The sequence below is a fragment of the Physcomitrium patens genome, chromosome 8, assembly GCF_059467195.1.
Source record: "Physcomitrium patens ecotype Gransden chromosome 8, ASM5946719v1, whole genome shotgun sequence".
In the NCBI taxonomy this organism is placed as follows: Eukaryota; Viridiplantae; Streptophyta; class Bryopsida; order Funariales; family Funariaceae; genus Physcomitrium; species Physcomitrium patens.
Window position 1 is genome coordinate 13,426,441 of NC_143417.1, and position 19,048 is coordinate 13,445,488.

General features: G+C 38.4%; 3 protein-coding genes across 6 annotated transcripts; 2 read left to right on the plus strand and 1 right to left on the minus strand.

Moving 5' to 3' along the window:
- Window positions 1-2,140: 2,140 nt before the first annotated feature.
- LOC112285379 (malate dehydrogenase, mitochondrial) lies at window positions 2,141-5,777 on the minus strand. The gene is made up of 7 exons (XM_024526146.3): window positions 5,458-5,777; window positions 4,761-5,315; window positions 4,058-4,400; window positions 3,742-3,803; window positions 3,373-3,494; window positions 2,744-2,864; window positions 2,141-2,357 (listed from the first exon to the last, which is right to left on the minus strand). The coding sequence occupies exons 2-7, from the start codon at window positions 5,142-5,144 to the stop codon at window positions 2,220-2,222; spliced, it is 1,170 nt and encodes a 389-aa protein (XP_024381914.1). The 5' UTR covers window positions 5,145-5,315; window positions 5,458-5,777; the 3' UTR covers window positions 2,141-2,219.
- Window positions 5,778-6,002: 225 nt separating this feature from the next.
- Window positions 6,003-8,703, plus strand: LOC112285380 (uncharacterized). Of its 2 annotated transcripts, none has more exons than XM_024526147.3 (5): window positions 6,003-6,088; window positions 6,452-6,959; window positions 7,258-7,392; window positions 7,578-7,733; window positions 7,984-8,703. In XM_024526147.3, the coding sequence occupies exons 2-5, from the start codon at window positions 6,549-6,551 to the stop codon at window positions 8,299-8,301; spliced, it is 1,020 nt and encodes a 339-aa protein (XP_024381915.1). In that variant the 5' UTR covers window positions 6,003-6,088; window positions 6,452-6,548; the 3' UTR covers window positions 8,302-8,703. The 2 variants fall into 2 exon arrangements, with proteins under 2 accessions (XP_024381915.1, XP_024381916.1); XM_024526148.3 differs by having other exon boundaries at window positions 6,539-6,959.
- A 504-nt stretch (window positions 8,704-9,207) lies between these two features.
- On the plus strand, window positions 9,208-18,508 carry LOC112285378 (protein VAC14 homolog). 3 transcript variants are annotated; one of them, XM_024526144.3, is made up of 22 exons: window positions 9,208-10,561; window positions 10,728-10,948; window positions 11,341-11,454; window positions 11,568-11,633; window positions 11,964-12,053; window positions 12,173-12,292; window positions 12,495-12,523; window positions 13,101-13,243; window positions 13,361-13,455; window positions 13,676-13,762; window positions 14,080-14,187; window positions 14,406-14,497; window positions 14,675-14,756; window positions 15,403-15,468; window positions 15,599-15,714; window positions 16,023-16,143; window positions 16,298-16,459; window positions 16,604-16,732; window positions 16,934-17,002; window positions 17,186-17,551; window positions 17,756-17,874; window positions 17,999-18,508. In XM_024526144.3, the coding sequence occupies exons 2-21, from the start codon at window positions 10,859-10,861 to the stop codon at window positions 17,855-17,857; spliced, it is 2,247 nt and encodes a 748-aa protein (XP_024381912.1). In that variant the 5' UTR covers window positions 9,208-10,561; window positions 10,728-10,858; the 3' UTR covers window positions 17,858-17,874; window positions 17,999-18,508. The 3 variants fall into 3 exon arrangements, with proteins under 3 accessions (XP_024381912.1, XP_090108759.1, XP_090108758.1); XM_090252633.1 differs by having other exon boundaries at window positions 9,370-10,142; window positions 10,385-10,554; window positions 17,756-18,508; XM_090252632.1 differs by having other exon boundaries at window positions 9,788-10,142; window positions 10,385-10,561; window positions 17,756-18,508.
- Window positions 18,509-19,048: the final 540 nt, after the last annotated feature.

Consider the following 19,048-nt stretch of genomic DNA (forward strand, 5'->3'; position numbering starts at 1 on the left):
TAAAAAGTATAAAAATTACCACGTTTTGTTGATGATTGAAAATAAATAAATAAATAAAATCAAGTCTTTAAAACCATGTAGATTTAATTATTTTACATACAATTTTCAGAATTGTAATACTTCCCATCGTTACATGTTAAGAAAGAAACTTATTACAGTTTAAGGTAAATTAAAACTCATAACCACCGCATCAAATTATTTGTTTGCTTTGTAAAACTGCAAAGATAAAAGAACCTGAAGTTTATGAATTCGTTAGAAAGTGTATTGATTGAATAAACCTAGAAGTTGATAAATAAAGTAAACTTATCAATTAATATGTAACTAATATTTTTTTACAAAATCAAAATATAAAACACTTTATTGAAAATTGAGTTATCGAATTAATAAAATAATCACATAATTTTAAATTTTGTTTGTTTGTTTGTTTTTTTTTTTTTAATCGAATTTTGAAGGCTGTTCCGGATTGTTTTCTTCTTTGCCATGCATAAATTAATATGATCATCCCATTAGCATACATTCATAGTATTTATAATATTCTATAATATACAGATTATAAACTAAATTCTTGCAGATTTGTTTTTTGAAATGATAATAAACTTACAACTAAAATCACTCATAATCTTATATTATATCAGCATGTCTTGCAGTAAATTTCATCTAAGTCATGACAATTTTTGGTAAATATTTTAATTTTAACATAATATTCACACAATTATCTGTTTAGTTTGCAAATCTTGATCATGAAAAATACCAACAATTTTTTTTTAACTGTTGAAAATTCAAGGAAAACACCATGAAACATTTACTAATGCCACCACAACTTGTCATCCATTCAACATGTGTGTGTGTGTGTGTTTTTTTTTTTTTTTTTTTTTTTTTCTTTCTTATTCTAATCCAATAATTTTTTTAACACATTTTATTTTCTTCCAATTATGCAGAAGATAAATTTAATTCAAATAAAAGATAATAATTGAAAGTGAATAAGAATAAATTGTGGTTCCAGTAGCAATATATATATATATATATATATATATGTGTGTGGAATGAGAGATTTTAAGACATATTAATTGATCACAAAATAAAGTTATGTTTGTTGTGAAAATTGAAGGTTTAAATTGTTGCCTTGCTAGTTTTGAAATAAAATAATTTTTGTTCTGCTCTGTGGCTTTGAAGTACTGTTTTTCTCTGATAATGCAGGATTTAGAAAAAAATAAAAAATAAAATAACAGATACTTTTCAGAAAATTAAAAAAATATACGTATTTTGAAACTTGTATCATTATTGATGAAATAAAAATTTGAATGCAATCTATTGATGTACGTAAATTATTGCAAAAACGTTATTATTTGCTGTTATCGGATACACCAAATCGAAAAATATCAGTTTATCAATAAAATATAAACGCCCAAATGTTGCGCCCTCTTTTAAATGTAATGAATGCAAGTTTAGAGAAATTTTCATCAAAAATTATGAATATTCCATTTTAACTTTATACTTATATTTCAAGGTTAACTTATTTAGTGCACTGATTGAAATTAAAGTAATGCCTTATTTTAAGAAATACTGAGTCACACCCATCAGCAACAATAACACAGAATAAGCATCTTGTAAAATGGTTTCTAAATTCTTAAAAATATTGCTTAGCATCAAAGTTTTTAAAAATAATTTATAAGTTCTAAAATAAAATACATAGAAGGATGAAGAGATTTCGACTTCAAAAACATAACTCTATATCACAAAACCATTCATGTGCTCATTTAAACATTTCCTTTACAAACTCCAATTGTTTTTAACACCATTCTTTAAAATTATACTGAATGAATTTCATTCACAAAACTTCAAATAAAATTTTAATATTTAATATTTGTTAATGTATATGAATTTCAATCCAAAATACAAATGAAAAGAATAACAATTGGTGATTTTCTTATCTCAAAGATGTTAACTAATTTAAAAGATATTTTCATATTCAGAAAATTTCAAATTCAAAATATTAAGAATTCTTTTTAATACTTCTTGGATTATTCAAAAAATGAGAAAAGAAGAAGTAGAAATAATTATATTGAATATGTGAACATACAATGTAGTAAAGGGCAACATAACAATTTACAATGATATAAGAAAATTTATTTACTAACAATTGGACAAAAAGAATGGTTGTAATATATTGAATACCATGGATTTAAATGTGTATACAATTTGCAAACGTTTTTTTCTAATCATTTTTTCACAAAATCTATTCCTTTTGTAATGGAATTCAATAACTCTTTTTTCATGGCCTCCAAAGCCTTTTGCTCATAAGCCGAGAGCTCTCCTAAACCTAATATTTTCTCTATGCCATTGGGTCCCAATTGTACCTATCATTAAAAAAAAATCTAGAAATTTGAAACTCATAACCATTGATTTAAGGAAAGTGAAAGAATGTTTTGTTTTATTTCATTCTGTTATGAGATTGGTTATACTGTATAAAGTTGAAGCAAGCAAGAGCTCTTTTTCCCTCCAAAACTAAATTTGTAATGTTTTAGAATTAAATATGATTCATGTCATCAATTGTTTATTCTTTAAAAGAAGAATTACAGAATAAACAAAAGTCTAAAAAATAAGTTGGTTAAGAATTCATTAGATCAGAAATGAGAAACATCAACACTAGAATGAACCGAATTTTTGTAATCTTTTGTTTTGAATTTTTTTACAAAAATAAGGTAGTAAAAAATAAAAATGGCTGTTTAAAAATGTAACTTACCTTTGATGAAAAAAATGGTATGCCTTTGACAACATCTGACTTTACATATGCACATTCCACCACATTTTTTTCACCCTCCAAGCCTTTTATACAAGCCTCTGCAAAGAGAGCTCCAGCAAAGCTGATAGACATTGACAAGAAATAAACGTGTGATTAAATCTTCAAAATCAAATGTACTATTGTACATTGATAATTGTGGCTAATAAGTTTTACATTCCTGTACTGCTCAATTATAAAATCATATCTACATAAATGCTTCACATATACCTTTCAAAAATCATATACATACTTTGGTAAATGTGCTAAATGTAGTTAATCGAAATTATCAATGAAAAGTTGAAGCTTGTAGAAACTTTTTAGGCAACTTATTGTAACGTGGTTTGCGAAAACCCCAAAGACAACATAACTTTAATTTAAAAAAAAAAATTGGGCTATTATTGCTTGGCAAATGTATAATAAAAATTACACAACTACAGTGAAGGATAGTAAATTCTTTCATTTGATTATCTAATTTGTGTTGTATATTTGGTAATTTTGTTTGAAGTGATCAAGTTTTAATTTTCTTTGAGTTCATCGAGAATTTATTTGAAGAGATGAAGTTTAGATTTTTCGAATTTTGCTTTGCTTACGCCATTGATAAAGTGGCAGAGCCTTTTCCAGCTTTGGCTTGCACTACTTCTGTTCCGCCATCTTGAATCCGCTTGGTTAGAGCATCAATGTCCTTTTCTGTCATATTCTTCTTTGGTTTAACCTACAAAAACAATGATCTCACAACCCAGTTCAGTTAGGTATCAAAGAATAAACTGTACACAGAGTTCAACCGAAAAAAGAAAGAAAGAAAAAAGAAACCTTCTACCCTAAAATTTTGCTAAATACTGATATGAAAATGCAGATCAAAAAGAAAAGAACAATAAAAATAACAACATACGTAAAAAGACAGTATGGATCCATGTGTAAAGAAGTGCACAAACGAGGGCAGAGTGTGAGTTGCAGCAAACCTGTGATAACAACGGAAGAATTGTTATTCCCGCGTGGCCACCAATGACAGGCAAATCCACATCTACATCCGCACAAGTAGAAGCCAAATTTTATAACAAAAAGTAATAGTAACAACAATAAACAGACAAAGGAGCACTTTACAATCTCAGTTTGTTTGTTTGTTTGTTTGTTTGTTTGTTTGTTTTTTTTCAATAGGAAAAATAATCACAGTATTGGGTAACCTTAGAAATGATGTTCTGTGAATACTATTAAACATAAGCATTTGGGTCATCGAAGATAAGATTGCAGTAATATTATTTTTGACTTGGGGTTTACCTTTGACGGGAGTTTTCATCCTGGCGGCATAGAAAGTCCTAGCACGCATCACATCGAGCGTTGTCACTCCAAACAGCCTCCTGGGATCAAATACCCCAGCTTTTTTAAGCACCTCAGCAGCAATCGGCACCGTGGAGTTGACGGGATTGCTGATGATGTTCACCAATGCTTTGGGAGCATGTTTGGCGATGCCGATCATTAAACTCTTGACGATGCCGGCGTTGATGTTGAACAAATCGTCACGGGTCATGCCGGGCTTGCGAGGCACCCCAGCAGGGATGATAATAAGATCACATCCTTTCAATGTTTTTTCAAGTTCCGCATCTCCCGCGTATCCTTCCACCTTAACACATGTGGGAGTTAAATTTCAGAAAGAGTGAAAGCAAGGTGTTCTTAATTAAGAAGACTCTACAAGTGATATATATGTATATATATATATATGTATATATATATATATATAAAGCCACGTAACAAACAAACAATCATGGTGACAATAAAACTTAAACAACAGTCATTTTGAAATTTTGGCTCTAATGCAGTTATATCACATATCTACAACTCCACATTCTCCATTGAATTACTAATATATGCAACCTGAAATTCCCAACATGCAAAAACACACACACGCGAGCGCAGGCGGGCGACTTGGGAGTTCAATTCTGGAAGCAGTCAGTCAGTCATTCACTCATTCATGAAGGCTCACTGTTGCTTGAGTATTGACATGGCTGAGGTCACAAGCCACACCGGGAGTGCCGGCAACATCATACAGCCTCAAATCCGATACCAGAGGGTTGAGCTTCAGGAGCAAACTCAAGGGCTGCCCTATGCCTCCAGCGCCTCCCAACACGGCCACGGTCCGCTTGCCCCTTGCCCACAGCTGCTGCCCCTGCAGCCCAGCAGCATCACCACCTACACTGCACGCCCGCATCCTTGATTCCAAATGGCAGCCACACCTGATGAATGCGGCCACCCTCGCCGTCCCCATTCTACAGAAGCTTTCTGCACCCCACATACCGACAATGCAACCCTTGTTTGGCAAAGATGCTGGCTGGTGACTAGGTATAGTTGTGTTGCAATGACTGAGCATTGAAAGCTGTGTCGCATGACATTTAGTTGCTTGGTGCCCAATTCTTCCTCCCCCTTTGAATATAATCTCTCAGATGCTGCCTGCCATGGATATCACCACAGTGCTAACCCAATCCCCGCGGGTCCATTGCTCCTGCTTGCCTTCAGGCTAATAGGCAGCACACACAAAGCCCTGCAAATGGCAACACTTGGTCAGCAGAGTTGTGAGTTCAGAGCATGTTGCAGGCAAGGCTGTGAGGTTTCAGAACTTGGATTACGTGGGAATAGGAGAAAGAAGACGAATGAAAACGAAGGGTAGTGTTTGGACATCTTACGACGTTTTTTTGTGCATCTCCTTCACGCTCACGCGTGATTCGTTTATATCTGAAGGGAAGGTTGAACTGTTCCCCGCATGAAGCTAATGGGAGTTTTGACGTGGGGAGTTAGCAACTATAGGAGTGGTGGTGCACGTGTGGTGTGTCTAAGGTAGCACCATGTGATTCAAAGCACGGAATCTGGATGAAGACGAAAGATGAGGTGATTGATGTGTTTGTAAGTTGGGGCTTGCTCACCTGACCTGCGAAAATAGCACCATATCTAACCAAACCATCGATGCATTTGACCTAAGTAACTGAACCCAAGGTGGGGACTCTCAAGAAACTTAACGATATGTCCACCATCCATCGGCTTCTCAAAACGGAATAGAAACACGTTCGGAGGCCTTACGCATCGGTGCAAGATCCCATTCGTATGCGGTTTGGCAATCCATCCTTGAATGAAAAATTGTGGATGAGAATAATTTACACCGACACAGGGCCTTGTCTGTATGTGTTTGTGTGTATGAGTGTGTTACAGGGAGGAGAAATTTGTTTGGTATTTGGTTCGGTTACAGGCAAGGTTGTGAGGAATTGAAGGTGTAGGAAACCAATTACGAAGTCACATTTTGGCCCCGCCTGTCACATTTTTGTAAGTCTTTGCGTACTTGTATATTACGTTCGAACGCTGCTTTTCCAACCGTAGCTCGTTGCCGAAGTCAAACACTCATGCAACTCCAACTCCCGGATTGCTTTTAGTTTTCTGCTCTTCCGCATTCGCCGAGGAGCTGGGAGAGGGACGGAAAGGGAAATCTGCTCACATTATTGGGTTTATCTCCCAAATGAATTGTGTGGGTTGATATGGATTGAAAGGGCAACACAATTGCTAGGATTTAGGGTTTTGTAGATATTGCTCGGAGGCTCGGTGCGATCAAATGCTTTTACACCCGGTTTCCCATGTTCTTTTCAGGATTAGTTGTTGGGAAATGTATTTCTGATGGTGGATGGTGTGTAGATTGTGATTTGGAGATCTGAACCGGTTACGAATCTTTGGAGGCTGTCTGATTTTGTATTTGGTTCGGTTTGCCCAATTGCCTACTAGCGTGTTCACAATGATAGCTCTGGGTTTCGAGAGCTCGGCGAATAAGATTGGAGTGGGCATCGTGGATGCCGATGGCAACATCCTTGCCAACCCTCGACACACATACATCACGCCTCCTGGACATGGGTTCCTGCCGCGGCACACTGCGGAGCATCACCATGCGCATGTGTTGGGGCTTGTGCATGCTGCGTTGAAGGAAGCAAAGTTGACGCCGGCGTCTATTGATTGCTTGACGTATACGAAAGGCCCAGGCATGGGCGCTCCATTGCAGGTTTCTGCCATTGTAGTGAGGATTTTGTCACAACTTTGGCGAAAACCGATTGTGGGCGTAAACCATTGTGTGGGGCACATTGAAATGGGTAGAGTAGTCACTGGAGCCCAGGATCCTGTGGTGCTATATGTTAGTGGGGGTAACACTCAGGTACGTAATTTGCAATATCACGCGTCCCCCCCATGTCAATGTTAATATCCGAGTTCGATTAAGTCTGACTGCTCTGAGTTTTGTCAATAGAGGTTTACATCAAGGAATGTATCGAGAATCATCTTGGTTCCAATTTGAATTTTGGTTTGAATTTATATTGTTCACTAAGTGAAACTTTAGCATGTTTGTGGGTTAGTAAAGAAGCTATCCTACTATTTTGGTTTGGATTCTGAGTCGGTTTCTTTCACTTTGTGAGATACCAGTTTGGCTGAACCGACAAGTCTTTTATTTCTCACAGGTTATCGCCTACAGTGAAGGCCGATACAGGATATTTGGGGAGACAGTCGATATAGCAGTCGGAAATTGTTTAGATAGATTTGCCAGATGTTTGAAAATTTCGAATGATCCCAGTCCTGGGTATAACATTGAGCAGGTACGTTTATGGCAAGAATGTCAGGATATTGCACCTTTATTTCTTGATGAATTTTGAGAGAGAGAGAGAGAGAGAGAGAGAGAGAGAGATATATATATATATATATATATATATATATACACATTCTGACATTTAAAAGATAAGACTCCTTACGTTTGCTAATTATATGCTGCGAGTTTTTGCAGCTCGCTAAGAAGGGCCAGAAGCTTGTGGAGTTACCGTATGTGGTGAAGGGAATGGACGTTTCCTTTAGTGGACTCCTCAGCTTTGTTGAAGAGCTTGCAGCCCGTACTCTTAATGACAATGAAATCACTCCAGCTGATCTTTGCTTCTCGTTGCAGGTTTAACATTCTTCTTGTCTCCTTTTTTTATTTGTTTGATACATTTTCCTCTTTATTTCCTAGTTTTCTTGAAACTCTCTATGTCGAGCAGGCACTACGTTGAGGTGAGAATCTGGGACTGCTTGTGAATGACTGACGGGTTCTCTTGATTTGCTCCAAAATATTTGGTGGACCGATGATATGTGCTTGGCATCCTGCTGCATGAAGAAATATCTTGCCCCTAACTTTGGTGGCCTTTCTGTATTTTTAGGAAACTGTGTTTGCGATGCTGGTAGAGATAACTGAGAGGGCGATGGCTCACTGCGGCACCGCAGACGTCCTGATAGTGGGAGGTGTTGGCTGCAACGAGCGATTACAACAGATGATGAAAATTATGTGTGAAGAGCGTGGAGGTCGTCTTTACGCCACCGATGAGCGCTATTGTATTGATAATGGAGCTATGATTGCTTACACTGGTCTGTTGGCGTGTGCTCAAGGCGATTACACTGCGATGGAGGACACTACAGTCACGCAAAGGTTTCGCACAGACGAAGTCCATGCTGTGTGGCGAGATACTGCCAGTACATAGTGTTTCTAATTTCTGGATAGTTGTGAAAGCGGATAGAGTTTTCACTCTCATAAACTCAATGTTACGAAGTAAAAAAATATTTGACAGAGTTTTGGAGATTCAATCTGCTTGCATGTAAAATGGAGATAGACAGCTAGAGTGGATCGATGCTTTGTTGCTTTAGCACATAGGACAACACTATGTTTACGGTAACTGCTCCAAAGAAGAGGCTTTTGTGCGCAGCATGGAGTTTGCTTGACCACACAGCCAATGACTATCTTGATAAGTGGACTTTGTTGGGGATAAACTGTCCTGAGTCTCTTACTTTGAGTTCAGATGGACTGGCATGAAAGCCCTTCTTTTTTGTTCTTTCGCCACGGCCTCATACGAAGTGTTTGTAGAAACAAAAAGCAACATTTGGTATTTTTTTGTACTGCATGGTTGCTGTTTTACCAATGGTTTTTAAAAAGCTTTTACAACACTGAATGCACAGTTGAATCGGTATTTGTCCTAGCTTGCTGTGTCACCTTGTTTTGTCTTTGTTGGGAAAAGGATCCCTTGCCACCTGATTACTTGCATCTGCGCTTGCATTAAAACGTTTTATGTATGTTGTTAGTGTGAAACTCGGGTTTACCAGGACAACGCCGACAATTGACTGCGCTCTCAAACAACTGGGATTTTGAACTCATCATTCGAGATTCTATGCGAGGTTCTCACCATGTCACGTTCCATCCAGATTCCGCACTGCACTGCGTTGGGTGATGCTCAACCAATACCGTATTCATAATTTTTTCTTAATACAAACCGGAATGTGAATGTCAGTAAGTTCAGTAGGATTACGGTTCACAGCCTCAGCGCACAACCAGACGTTATGCTCCTCTTTTAATCTTCAGATTTTCCATATTACTATATTTATTCGTTTATTTCTCGTCCTCTAGCTACGTGTTGTCATTCTTGCGCACATTGACTTGTCTATGCCGCTTTCCCAAACTGTTCGAGTTTGTTCAGGATTTGCAGGGGTGAAGTTGGATCACCTCTCCCATGCCGGGTTTTCCTTGTTGACTCTGTCAAGTGGCTATTGCTGTTGTTCGGTTCTGGTCTGTAAGTTGGGGATCACTATGCTTTTGAGGGTCTTCGCTTGCAGTGAAACATCTTGGATTTCTGGGTTTGCTCTGTAATGAGCCAACCCTCCCAGCGATTTTGAATACCCTCTGGACTTCGACACTTGGGTTTCGTGCGATTTTAGAGGGGGTTTTCCTAGTTTCTTTGTGCGGAGGGAGAAATGTTTCTTCCAAGATAATCGAAGGTTCCGTCGAGCAATTTCACTACAGTACCTGGAGCTTACTATTCCCCGTGCCACTCGTCGCTTCATTTAACTCCATGCGACTTGATTTGTCAGATTCTCTCTGGTTTGGGAGTCGCTTTTGAGGGTTTTGAGAGTCCGAGGTTCTGACATGGAGCTTTCTTGGCTCCACCCTGTCTATGGCCCGATTTAATGCATTGCATTTATCACTTTCAGTGGTAAAGCCGCGTATGCCGGTTCGTGGATCAAGCTGCCTCGAAGATTGTGTGGAGAAGTACGATGGGTAGTGTTTGTGCGGATCGTCAAGCGGGGAGGGAGTTAAAATCAGGGCACCTTGCTTGGAAAATCACAGCTGAAGAATGATGGGCTTGGTTTCAAATTTTCTCGAGCCTTTTCTTGATTTGGAAGCTGTGAGTTGTCATATACATCTCGTTTAGGGGATTTCCTCGAGGAAGTCTTTGCGCTTCGGATTAATTCCGCAGGACTTTGTTTGTGGATTTTTGGGGCCGCAAGGAAAGCTGTTGAAGTATTCCATTGTCGATTTCTTATTAGAATCTGGGTATATGTTCTTCACACATCAACTATCTCCTGATTAGTTCGCTTTTACCATGATTGTCATCTCATTTATCCTGTCGAAGAAGAATTCTTCAGGAGCTTGATCTGGTCTGCATCCTTCTGGGAAGCTACTAAGGAAGCACTTAAATCTGTTCAGTGCTTACATGTGCGATCTAGGCCTCTGGGTGCGCAGGATTTGAGCGTGTTCGATTGAAATTAACCGGGCAGGTGTAAGATTTTGAGTAGGGTATTACCTGGGCACGTTGCGGCGGCATGTTACTATCACGAAATTTACAAGAGTTACGCACGAGATTGGACGTTAGTCAAGGGCAACTTAATTGAGCAACCCTTTCTCACAGTCAACCATTCTCAAGCTTTTATTGCAATCTCACTATTGGTCTTTAAGCTTCGAATTTGTATGTGGTAATTTCTCTCAACAAGTTGTTGGTACTTGATTGCAGGGTATGGGCCTTCTGTTTTAGGGTTTATCTCACTTCCTATTCCTTGTGAACATCGGTAACAGTAGCTCACATGTCAAGTTTTTTTAGTTAATTCTGAATTTGACTTCATGCGTCACTCCAATGGTTAGGTTTAAAGTAAACTATTGTAGCTCTTGGGGGAGAGAATCATGGATTGGTAAGATGCGACTTGCTGATGGAGTAAGCGTGATTGTGGAAGACATTTTTGAGCCATAGCCTTCGGTAGTCGACAATTACAAAGATGGCTGATTCAGTCGCTCCACTATCATCGTCGGTGTTGCGCAATCTGGCTGATAAGTTGTATGAAAAACGTAAAACTGCAGCATTAGAGGTACTTATGAACTTTGGCTCGTGTATACCATGAAATGTGCTGTATTCTTCTTAAGCTGGTCGAGAGAATTTTGGCTCAGTTAGCACCTAAGTTGGTGATGTGGGCTATGATGCTTATTGCATCGTCTGGGATATGCTGCAATAAATTTCTATATGCATGTGCGGTTTCATCTCATTTTTGACGTGCTTTCATAATTCTCCATTGATTACCTCCTGATTTCTCATTCAACTTAAATGTTATTCATGTTGTTACGTATTTTGGTCGTATTTGGGTGAGTATCATTCAATTCATCAGCGCCCTGGATGTGGTGTGAGTTTCTAATGTAGTTTGTTCGCTTCTTATTATAGAGACTGTTTGGACCTTGACTGTGTTCAGTGATGAAATTTTCTCAGGTTGAGAGCGTGGTGAAGTCACTCACCGGGGCTCAGGATCATGAGAAGATCTCCAGTATCATCCGCCTTCTTACGAATGACTTCGCTCTTTCTCCTCAGGCCAATCACCGTAAGGTCAGATATTCTCCATCACAATCAAATTATGGAACTTTGTCTTATTGTTTGTTACTTAGGCAACTTTTCGTGTTGTCTACTTTTCGCTTAGTTCAAGTTTCCCCGTCATGCAGGGAGGTCTGATTGGTCTGGCAGCTGCAACAGTAGGTCTTGCATCTGAAGCTGCCCAACACCTGGAGGTACGTACCTTGTTATGTAGCAGCCTAAAAATTAGGCAGTTGTATGGTTTTACGTTTGTTCGGCGCATGAATGCGGTCGACTGTATAAACCAGTTGTCTAATATAAATTTGTATTACCATTATCGAGTGTGGTATAGTGAATAGACAAGTTGGCTTCTCATGGGACCAACTGATCAAAGAATAACCAAAGTTAGTTTCTTTTGTTCCGTAACAGGTTGCAGGAATTTGTAAATTAATCCTGGTCGGTCCTTAAAATGAATGTAATTTTAAGTTTGCAGTTTGGATCACTTGTTCCTGTTTCTAAATTCGATTATTTTTCTTGTTATGCAGAAAATAGTTCCTCCGGTCCTTAGTTCATTCATAGATCAGGACAGCCGTGTGCGGTATTATGCTTGTGAAGCCCTTTATAACATAGCAAAGGTAAGTCTAATGTACATGTTTACTTTCTCAATTTTAGCTTGTTTTTTAGACGTGCAACAAAATTTATGTCGCTGTTTTTAAACGATCCATCTGCTCATGATTTAATACAACTGGGGCAGGTTGCGAGAGGTGATTTCATTGTATTTTTCAATGACATCTTTGATGCGCTTTGCAAACTCTCAGCAGACTCGGATCCCAATGTACAAAGTGCTGCTCACTTGTTGGACCGCCTTGTCAAGGTTGCAACTCTACATATATCTGACTTAAAGCTTTGCCATTTGAGCTTGTATCTTTGAAATGTCCTTCCTTCAGAATGCAAGAATAGGAGGCTGGTTTAGTGAAGACCAAATTACTTGGTTATTCTTTGATCAGTTGGCCTCAGTGTAAATCTTGCTTAGGGATATTACATACATTTAATTTTGTAATTTTTACATTTTGCAGGACATTGTCACTGAAAGTGATCAATTCAGGTTCGCCTCAATTCAGGTTCACTCAGCTTGTTTCTGTAGTATAGTTAGTAACATAATAGTGTTTGTTGTAAGGCGCAGAAACAAAGATCATCTGACTTGTCTAAATTGTTCCTGTGCCTGGTCAATTAATGTAAGTAAACAATTTTCTTCGATCATCTCTTTTTCTCTGTAGTTTTTTATTCGATTTTTATTTTATTTTATTTTATTTTATTTTATTCAAAACATATGACGGCTTAAAATTTTATTCGGTTTTGGTGACTTTAAAATCTAATAATTTCTATCGGACTATCTCAGATGAATCACAATTTGTAGTTAACTAGCGGGTTTATCTAAACTTTAAATCATAATTAATTTGAGGCTATTTAGGTGCTTGGAATAATCTCAGTATGTCATTGCCCTCCATGGACATTGTGAATTGCATCCAGACTCCTTCACTGCTGGCATCATACAATTGAGATGGGAGCAGTTCATGTAAATCAGACGCTTAGAAATTTGAGCTGTGATCACATCCATTTGTTGTAGGCTTGTGATTTCCTAGGGAGTGCCTTGAAATGAATTCATGAGCTCATGGGTGCAGCATTGAGGAGTTCATCCCACTTTTGAGGGAGCGCATGAATGTACTCAATCCATTTGTTCGTCAATTCTTGGTTGGATGGATCACTGTGCTGGATAGTGTTCCAGATATTGACATGCTTGGTTTTCTCCCGGACTTTCTTGATGGTAAACATCTTTCGCAGTGCTATCCCTGATTCTAAACTAATCTGCCTTCTTTCAAAGTTTTGTATTCATGCATGAGACGGTCAAATTGTGCTATTAATTGGTTTCATGTTCCTATAGGGTTATTCAATATGCTCAGTGATAACAGCCATGAGATACGACAGCAGGCTGATCAAGCCCTTGCAGAGTTTCTGCAGGAGATAAAAAATGCACCTGTAAGTTCCTAAATATACTGTATTAGTGAGCACGCTGTCTTAGAGCTTTTCAGAATTATTTATCATACTTACTGCAATGTTGTGTTATTTACGAAAGAATTTGATTATGAATTCGAGATGGGATTATATCACGGCAAGTGTGCATGCACTACTCGGTCCTCTGGATAGTTAAGCATTAGCTTCTTGAACTGAATGTGGGGTCGGGTGATGATTATGACAGTCGGTGGACTATGGTAGAATGGCTGAGATACTTGTACAAAGAGCAAGATCTCTTGATGAGTTCACTAGACTCACCTCTATTACTTGGGTAGGTTTATTTCATTATCTGTTGGGCATGATGTTGAAATCTCACTATTGGTTCTATAATAGATGTCTATGACCACTCTTTGGCACGGATGCTGCTTTCTATGTAGCTTGATGTCTCATACAGATTACATGTAACTATGTAATTTTGGTAATACAGGGTTGTGTTTGACCTCCGACTTCTTTAAGAGGAGTGTTTTGTAGTGGAAACTTTTGACTTGTACAAGCATGACTGATGAGGCACATTATTTTCAGTGTTCTGTAATTTCAAAGTATCTAGGACGAGTTTTGTTCCATTAATGGGTTTTGTTACGGATGTAGGTCAATGAATTTGTGAAGCTGGGGGGAGATCAGCTTGTGCCCTACTACGCTGAAATCCTTGGAGTTGTGCTTCCTGCTATATCTGACAAGGAAGAGAAGATACGAGTGGTGCGTTTCTAGATATCTTCAGGAGCACAATCATTTCTTGTAGCACAAATAGAAAGGACTTATCCTGCCCGAATTTTGAACTATCAAGTTTCTCCAGTTTTACGACCTGTGATTTCAAAAGTTTAATTGAACTCTGCTAGCTTTTTGGCATTTGAATGATGTCAACTTTCCGTTTTTTGTACAAAATTTAAGAGGGCGATGGCTATGTGATATTACAGGTTGCTCGAGAAACAAACGAGGAACTGCAATTGATTAAGGCCGAACCGTCAGAGGGCTTTGATATTGGTGCTGTTTTGGTCATTGCACGGGGGTATTTTCTCAGCTTTTTGCATAGTTTTCCGTCTTTATAGAAACACGCTCAAACTGAATTTTATTGATCAACTTATCCTCATTATTAAGCTTATGTGATACTTATGTTTTCATTTTGATGAAGCCAGTTTTTACAAGATGCTGATTTTCTTATCCGTTCCATCTATTTGATCACCAGGGAGCTTAGAAACGAGTCTGAGGCAACGAGGTTGGAGGCCTTGAGGTGGATTTCTGTGCTATTGGAGAGACACCGAACAGAAGTAAGTTTATTGGCTCTGTCCCTTGAGGCAGAGACCATCATTGTTTTCTCGTTCATTGAGATCTAATTTCTATCAATAACTATTTTACACTTGAAGCCCATTTGCAGCGCAATTTCTCAGAGTTCCATCATTATGAGGTGATTAAAGGGTTCTCAATCAAGGGATTAGATGTTTATTATTAATAATTATTATTATCTCTCCAGTTTTATTTGAAGATTGGTGTCTAATATCTAAATCAATTCACAATATTCCAAATTACATTATCTTTGTTGTACTGCAATAAAAACAAAATCGATCCAAGAATTAAATGTGGGGTTGATCCTCATGGTTCTTCTTATTCTTTATCCAACACCTCATAGCAAACTGGATTTGTCCTGTAGCTCGTTGTCCTGGAGGCAAAGGACATGATCAAATGTCTATGACGCTTACACATTGCCCACATATGCTTGCCAGAACTTATTACCATCATGCAACAAAACTTGTCATGTACTTAATACCTATTTTATACCCATTGTTTCATCTAACATTCAATGTGATATGGAAGTTGTTGGGAGTATGTTTGTTTTGAGGATTGGACGATGTCAAAAGTTGTCACTATGCTCGTCTTTCTTGTTGATCTGATGAAAATGCTCCATTTCTTGTGCAGGTTCTTTCATTTTTGGATGATATCTTTCCTGCCTTGCTGAAAGCACTTTCTGATTCATCTGATGAAGTGGGTTCCTACTTTCCTTTGATGCGATTGGACGGTTGAGTCAGTTTCTAGCCATTTTTTCCCCCGTTGTGGATCTTGGTAGTACTTTAAGTTCTCTTGAAATGAATTATGAGTTACTTGGCTTTCCCAGGTTGCCCTGCTTGTACTGGAAGTGCAAGCCTGCATAGCTCGAGACCCTCAACATTTCCGACATCTTATGAAATTTCTTGTTCATCGGTTCAACTCTGAACATTCTCTTCTTGAAAGGTATTTTCAACATTGCAGTGCTTGTTAACTTATTCAAAATGATGTTAGAGTGAAGGAGTTGGACCTTGTATGCCTTATTCGTCTTGTGACTTATAAAGCTTGTATAATCTTTTGGATATTATTCTTTCTTAGATTTATCCTGATGATTATTGGACTTGGATTATAAGTTATTTTGGAAGGATTTGATGCTGGGCTATTGCTACACTTAATAGCAAGTCAGTCGGTTAAAAGGCAGCGAGTACACCGAAACTTTCTTTAGGTTGGATGCGAAACTCTGATAGTAAACTCTCTGGCTATGTGCTTTTCAGGAGAGGTACATTGGCATTAGGAAGGCTGTGCCAGTTGTTGGGTGCGGAACGAGTTTATCGAGAGTTGGCCACAATTTTGGAAGGAGAAGCGGACTTGGAGTTTGCAACTATTATGGTTCAGGTGAGCTTTGGTTAGTAAATATTGTTGTGAAATTTTCGTGCATAACAACTTAAATACTAAGTGGTACATTCAAAATGGCAGCTTTAAAGCACACTGCTTCTAGGGCCTCAGGGTCTCTGTTGTATGAATTCACTGACGCAAATGTGCGCTGCAGGCACTTAATTTGATACTCTTGACCGCTCCAGAGCTGGCAGAGTTGAGAGGTCTACTGAAAGAGACTCTTTCAGCTCCAGGTGGACGGGATCTGTTTGTTGCCTTGTATTCATCTTGGTGTCACTCATCCATGGCGACTGTTAGTCTCTGTTTGCTTGCCCAGGTACAGCCTTGATCTTCATTGTTTTAGACCAATCGATTGTTGTGATGTCAGTGAATGAGGAGAAACTCTCACACTGACCACGTGGGCACCTCGCATATCCACCTGACTTCACGGTTTCTTTCGTTGGTTTGTGTTGTTTTACAGGCTTACCAACATGCGAGTTCTGTGATTCAATCGCTTGGAGAGACAGACATTAGTGTAAATTTACTAGTACAAGTAGATAAGTTAGTGCGACTTTTAGAGACTCCTATCTTTGCATACTTGAGGTTGCAGGTACATCTTTCTCTTCATTGATTTCCAGTCTTTTAGTGATACAACATTATTTCTATGCAAGTTGGTGTTGTATTATCTAATCTCTAGCAAGTGATGAAGGTGTCGCAATTGAGTATTTGTTAACACTATCGTTGCAGTACTTTCGTTGAATATTAAATTGACTAACCATTTATTGCTAATTTTGTGGGTCATTGCTACTAGTTGTTAGAGCCAGGGCGTTATCCTCACCTCCTAAAAGCTCTTTATGGGCTTCTTATGCTTCTCCCGCAGGTACAAATGTCGAAGTGTCTATTTTCTTACAGTTACTCTACACTTGGTGGTTAGTAAAGACAGTGCTCTGACATCATTTCTAGTCTTCCCTGTTTTGTTGACTTGGTTTCATGATATGTTCCAAGGACCTCGTGAAGGGTGGACTAACGAAACGTTTGGTATTTTTATCTTTGCCTTTTCCAGCAAAGCTCGGCATTCAAGATCTTGCGCACTAGACTGAAGACAGTTCCATCACATTCATTTATGCACGCGCCTCATGGAACATTAATGCCTAGTGAATTCCCTGGTCTTAGCGCAATACGGAGAAGCGCTTCAGTTGGACCTTATGACAAGATTTTATCTCATATTGCACCAATGCCAACTACTCTCAGCCTTCATGCTACTGAGGATGGAGAAAAGGTTGCAGATTCTGCTAGTAATGGAGGTGCAGGAATTAACTTCGCCGTACAGCTGAAACAGTTTGAGCATATGCAACAGCAACATCGAATGCACAGAGTGGTTGATAGTAATTTAAAACCTCCTCGCAGGCCTCCAATTGTCTCAAATCAGGTATCAGTTTGTACTTCCAAATTTTACATCGATCCCTGTGGGATTATCATGGGAATTGTTTGTTGAATTCACGTGGATGTCCAGAGCTGGTTCTTAGGTAACAGCTGTCAGAGGAAGTGAAGAGCTTCATGTTCATTTTTTTTGATATGCAACTCAGAATCGCCATGTTTGTTGATGACATGGTATCATTGAGTGGTGTTTCAGAATGGACAAAGAGCTGAGGATCGACCAGATTCACAATTTCCAAGAGGGTTTGCCTCTGAAGCACGTGTTCCACCACAGTCTCCACGGTCTCCATGGAGCTAATGCTGATCTCATGCTATGTATCTGCCTGCACTATATTCAACCCAATTTAAAGATATAAAAGGAGAATGCAATTTGCTTTCTTTTTGCATTTTGTTTATATTGGATTGGCCACATCTCCCTCATGCACTAAATTTCATGCAGGGATAGCCTTCTGACCCGATGATTGCTCTTTTCGAGGCTCTACGGCTTTGAGGGGGATTCAAAGCTTTACGATATTCACTAGGTGATTGATATTGGACCAGTTTTGGAGCTGGAGGAATAAGATTTGTTCAGATATACGGCTACAGCTGCTAACCCCACAGTGGGTCTAGAACTCAGCTGGGGTTTGATGTGATATAGAATGAAGGGTGTTCACCCTGTTATTCTCCAGATGGAGTTTGTGGACATTGTTTCTGATCCACGCTTGTAAGCAAACACTAGGCATTGTGCAGTGTAACATCGTATGGAGTGATGTGAAAGCTCCTGGTTCGAGTTTGTTTCTTCTTCCACTTCATTCATCTGGTTACGTAGATCACCTTTTAGGTTTCTCGACTGTTGGTAATGTATAGTTTCGATGTATGTGCTTCGGTCATATCTATTACAATTAGAGCAGTTTTGAGCAGATCCAAGTGCTCCTCAAACTATATCCAAAGATTTTCAATTTGTTCACAAGTGTCAAATCCCTGTTTTGGAAGCATGTCCTCTCTGTTCTGGTGATACTGTTAAGCCCTCTCCAATCGAAAATATATTTTTACACTTAATCAAGTATTCTGAGTAACAATCATATTTTGTGATTTATTAATGAAGGTCATTTAACGTTGAAAAATGTATTTTAAAACATTATAATTTCAGAAACGGGACACACAAAGAGATTAGTTAGCCCATGTCAAAGTTTTCGTTTCTGGATATCGTAACTTCAAATGTGTAATTCTGCATATTTATCGACTACGACATTATTAAATGAGCATTACACATGACCCTAAACTTGATTACAAAAAAAAAAAATAAAAATAAAAAACAACTTGTTCAATGTTTTGTTTATCAGGATATTTTGACTACCACGATAAAAAATGGAACAGCAAGGATTAAGTCAATGCCATGTGAATGGGATTACTGATGAAATACATCCCTTGTCCTACTTTGTATAAGTAGATTGGACTCTTGATATACTGCACTTCTTTTGATTCAATAAAGCTCAATCTCTTTGATCTT

Coding starts and splice junctions, on each gene's coding strand:
- LOC112285379 (XM_024526146.3), bottom strand. CDS start 5,144: ATGCTCAGTCATTGCAACACAACTATACCTAGTCACCAGCCAGCATCT. Junction 3,804..4,057: donor GATGAAAACTCCCGTCAAAG/GTAAACCCCAAG, acceptor GTGCGGATGTAG/ATGTGGATTTGCCTGTCATT. Junction 2,865..3,372: donor TCTGCCACTTTATCAATGGC/GTAAGCAAAGCA, acceptor AATGTCTATCAG/CTTTGCTGGAGCTCTCTTTG.
- LOC112285380 (XM_024526147.3), top strand. CDS start 6,549: ATGATAGCTCTGGGTTTCGAGAGCTCGGCGAATAAGATTGGAGTGGGC. Junction 6,960..7,257: donor TTAGTGGGGGTAACACTCAG/GTACGTAATTTG, acceptor TATTTCTCACAG/GTTATCGCCTACAGTGAAGG. Junction 7,734..7,983: donor ATCTTTGCTTCTCGTTGCAG/GTTTAACATTCT, acceptor CTGTATTTTTAG/GAAACTGTGTTTGCGATGCT.
- LOC112285378 (XM_024526144.3), top strand. CDS start 10,859: ATGGCTGATTCAGTCGCTCCACTATCATCGTCGGTGTTGCGCAATCTG. Junction 12,293..12,494: donor TGTTGGACCGCCTTGTCAAG/GTTGCAACTCTA, acceptor TACATTTTGCAG/GACATTGTCACTGAAAGTGA. Junction 16,144..16,297: donor TTGCAACTATTATGGTTCAG/GTGAGCTTTGGT, acceptor TGTGCGCTGCAG/GCACTTAATTTGATACTCTT.